Genomic DNA, 3,995 nt, shown 5'->3' on the forward strand with positions numbered 1-3,995 from the left:
AAAGCTGTTAAAAATGTAATTAGTGCCAACAGGCTGTGAAGGTTCCACTGGTGTATTTAGATACCTTGTTCAGTTCCACATATTTCTTGGCGTCTCTGGCAGGATTTAGCGTAGTGCTCTTGTTAAGCAAAGTGCCTTTGGGCCCGCGGAGCTTCAGTCGCTGATGGTGGGGAACCAATGAGCCTGTCTGAGTCAGCTTACACTGGAACATTTGATGGATGAGCACGTTCTCACTTGCTGCTCAGGGGGGAAGAGAAAGATGGAGACAGAAAATAAACACAAGGCTACACACGTTTGGAGCTTAATTACGCCAGGCGCCGAAGCTAATTGTCTCCCCTCATTTACACCATCCCCCACGGACACCCTCACAAACAACATAACAGCACCCATTCAAATCTCTCCGTGTGCACACGCTCCTGCCTCATGTTGACCTCTGACTTGCTTAACGTGGGGAGAGGAGGATGTGTATAGAGGGTGAATGCTAAATCGTACACGAAATGCACTGCAGCAGGTACAAATGCTAAGATCAGAGTTCACATGTCCACAACACTGGGGAGTAACTATTTCAGTAGCGACACTACTAATGAACCATGTAAATTATTTTGAAGTAAATTATTTTGAACACTATACATTTTGTCTTACATACAATGCTTTTTATATGAAGCGCACAAAAGATTTGACTCACTCATTTTAACAGTATAGAGTTAGAATGTTGTGAAGCTACCAACTTATATGCTAATAAGCGGTGCACAAACAAATATTAGATAACATAATCCATTTGTAATTACACTAAATTATGTATAACAGTACTTTAAGGTGTAGTGTTACAACGTGTTCATTTCTCAAACTGTTCAACATCTTGGGTGGATATTTTTCACTCAAGGCAATGCATTGTGGGAATGCATTTATCGCAAAGAATACATCATAAGGAAGAATTTAAAAGGCAGGCTTTTGGCAGCATTTTGGTGTCAGAAATGCATTTATGATGCATTAAAATTCTACTCAAGTAGACCAAAAGGTTTTGGAAAAGAGCCATGATTTTGGTCATATTCCAAGACGTAGGCTAGAATCTGTGATTGCGAAGTATAGTAATCACACCGGTGCGGTGACTGACTGCCAGACATACTCTTCAGAACATTAGATTAATCCGCGCTGGAGCCGTGCCGACTCACAACTCACGCAAGCTAGATAATTCTGCACACAGCTGCAATTCCAGGTTTTCAAACAGAGATGGCGACAAAGAGGCAAAACTTACGGACTGCAGCTTTAATGTTACTAACTGAAAATTAATGTATACTACCGTTTAAAATTTTGGAGTGGTGTTTTTATATATTTTTTTCCAAATAAATGTTATTTTGAACATTCTATTCATCAAAGAATCCTGAAATAAAATGTATCCTGGTATTAGAATGATTTCTGAAGGATCATGTGACACTGAAGACTGGACTAATGACAACACAGGAATAAATTGCATTTTAAAATATATTAAAATTAGTGCTGTCAAACGATTAATCACGATTAATTGCATCCAAAATAAAAGTTTTTGTTTTCATAATGCATGTGTGTGTGTTGTGTATATTTATTATGTATATATAAATACACACATACAGCGTATATTTTGAAAATATTTACATGTATATATTTATATTCATATATAAATATATTTAATATATAAATGTTACATCTTTTTCTTAAATATATACATGCATGTGTGTGTATTTATACATACATAATAAATATACACAGTGATAGAAAAATGTTATTTTAAATTGTAATAAGGTTTTTCACAATATTACAGTTTTTACTGCTTTTTTTAAATAAAATAAATGAAGCCTTGGTGAGCATAAAGACAGACCTTTTAATTTTTTTTTAAATATCTTGCAAACCCCAAACTTTTGTATGGTAGTGAATTATGAATTAATATCCTGTAATTTCCTTTTCTTTTATTATAGTAACAATAACTGTAGTAACTAAGCTATTTTATATTTTAATACTGTTACCATGGTGAGTTTTTTGACCATATAGAGGATGACTAGAACACAAAACACCCAATCCTTACTTTTCATAACAAACAAGATGTTTTGGGGAAGAAAATCCTAACAAACAAGATGTTTTGGGGAAGAACATCCTTGTTCTTGTCCAGTGAGCCGGTCAGGTCATAGGTCACCTGCAATAAGGACACACAAACACACATGAGTTCCATGAGTTCAATAGCCCTCACTCTCAGCATGACAGCGCGTTGACTCTCTGGAGGGCTTCTCGGAAATGTGGGAAATGTGTGTTGTGTTTGTGTGTGAGCCTCCGGCTGAGCACATGACCGTGAACTCAGCATGTGCATGTGTTAACTCGCAGTTTCCCGTAACCCACCTTGCCAGCGTAGTGAGTGACGGTAAACGATGGCCCCTGGTCTTTGGGTGGGGGGTTCCCGTTGCCATCCTTGGTCGTGAGGGAGACGGCGTTCAAACCGGAGGAATCCAGCTGTATCTGCAGTCGCTTATAAAGGTTGACTTCACATGGCCTGAGGGACTGACTCTCCTCATCAATGATACACAGCACACCCTGAGGCTTCTGTAACACACACACAGTTACACTGAAGGCTTTAGCTGCAAAATAAGGAAGGAATAATGTACAGTAAGACGGTCAACTCCACAAAATAAACTGGGTAAACTAGGCCCTCGTTTTAGTCAGAAGTGGTTTGTTTTATGATAATAACCAGCTAAGTGTACATTTTATAGCATATTACACAGCTACTTAAAACAAAATTATTTAAATGATGCTATTATGTGAGAAGACTTGAAACTAACATGGCTATGTAGGAAACCTGTTGGACAACAGTCAATAAAATCAGTCAATCAAATCATCCTCATGTCGTTATAAACCCGTAAGACCTTTGTTCATCTTCAGAACACAAATGAAGATATGTTTGATAAAATCCAAGAGCTTTCTGACTCTGCATAGGCAGTAACACAACTGACACGTTCAAGGCCCAGAAAGGTAGTAAGAACATCGTTAAAATAGTCCATGTGACATCAGTGGTTCAACTGTAATTTTATAAAGCTACGAGAATACTTTTGGTGTGCAAAGAAAATAAAAATTACTTTATTCAACAATTTCTTCTCTTTCAATGTTGCGGTCTATGCAGGGTCAGAAAGCTCATCAAAAATATCTTAATTTGTGTTCTGAAGGTCAAGACAAAGGTCTTACGGGTTTATAACGACATGAACATTTTCATTTTCGGGTGAACTATCCCTTTAAATATTTGTAGCTGACATTAAATATTTGATTTGTAGTTGACACATCCGTGTGGCATGACATAATGAGTATGATTCACTATTATAGCATTTTGTGTAGTATTTTATATTTTATTATGCAAGCAAATTCAATATTTCTATTGTTAGAATGATTACAATTCTTTTTTATTTCTATAATTCTATCTTTAAAGGGGTCATATGATGCGATTTCAAGTTTTCCTTTCTCTTTGGAGTGTTACAAGCTGATTGTGCATAGATAAGATCCCTGAAGTTTCAAAGACTAAAGTCTCAAAACCAAAGAGATATTCTTTATCAAAGTTAAGACTCTGCCACACCCCCCTAAAACACCTCGTTCTAACCCGCCCCCACATATCTCCCTCACTATGTGGAAATATTTGCATAATACCGCCCAAACGTGCATGCAAAGAAAGAAGGCGTGGTTTCAGGAACAGCAGTAGTGTTGAAGCAGCCATGTCAGGGAGACGCTGTGTTTCAGTGCGAAAGCAAAAGCACTTTATTTGGCCTTCCGAAAGTAGATGCATTTAGGAATCTTTAAGATTACTTACAACAGAACAGCAATGCATTTTATGAACGACCGTTTCGTGAACCTAGGAGAAGAGGTAATTCTGACTTTGCTATGAATATCTGGCGCTTCTGAATCAGCTACTGTTTTGTTATTAGTTTAAGTATTTGCTATTGACTGTTCAAATGCGGAGTTTTGCGCATCGTGTGTGTGTGTGTGTG

General features: G+C 37.3%; 1 protein-coding gene across 1 annotated transcript in view; it reads right to left on the reverse strand.

Annotated features, from left to right (window-relative positions):
- The window catches only part of LOC107688718 (unconventional myosin-XVI-like), a 218,296-nt gene that overhangs the window by 75,927 nt on the left and 138,374 nt on the right, over positions 1 to 3,995 (reverse strand). Inside the window, exon 24 of the mRNA XM_016486454.1 lies at positions 65 to 237. Within this exon, the coding sequence (XP_016341940.1) occupies positions 65 to 237 (173 nt within the window). The remainder of the gene's footprint in view (positions 1 to 64; positions 238 to 3,995) is intronic.

Source organism: Sinocyclocheilus anshuiensis, unplaced genomic scaffold (genome assembly GCF_001515605.1).
Source record: "Sinocyclocheilus anshuiensis isolate Anshui unplaced genomic scaffold, SAMN03320099.WGS_v1.1 scaffold9, whole genome shotgun sequence".
In the NCBI taxonomy this organism is placed as follows: Eukaryota; Metazoa; Chordata; class Actinopteri; order Cypriniformes; family Cyprinidae; genus Sinocyclocheilus; species Sinocyclocheilus anshuiensis.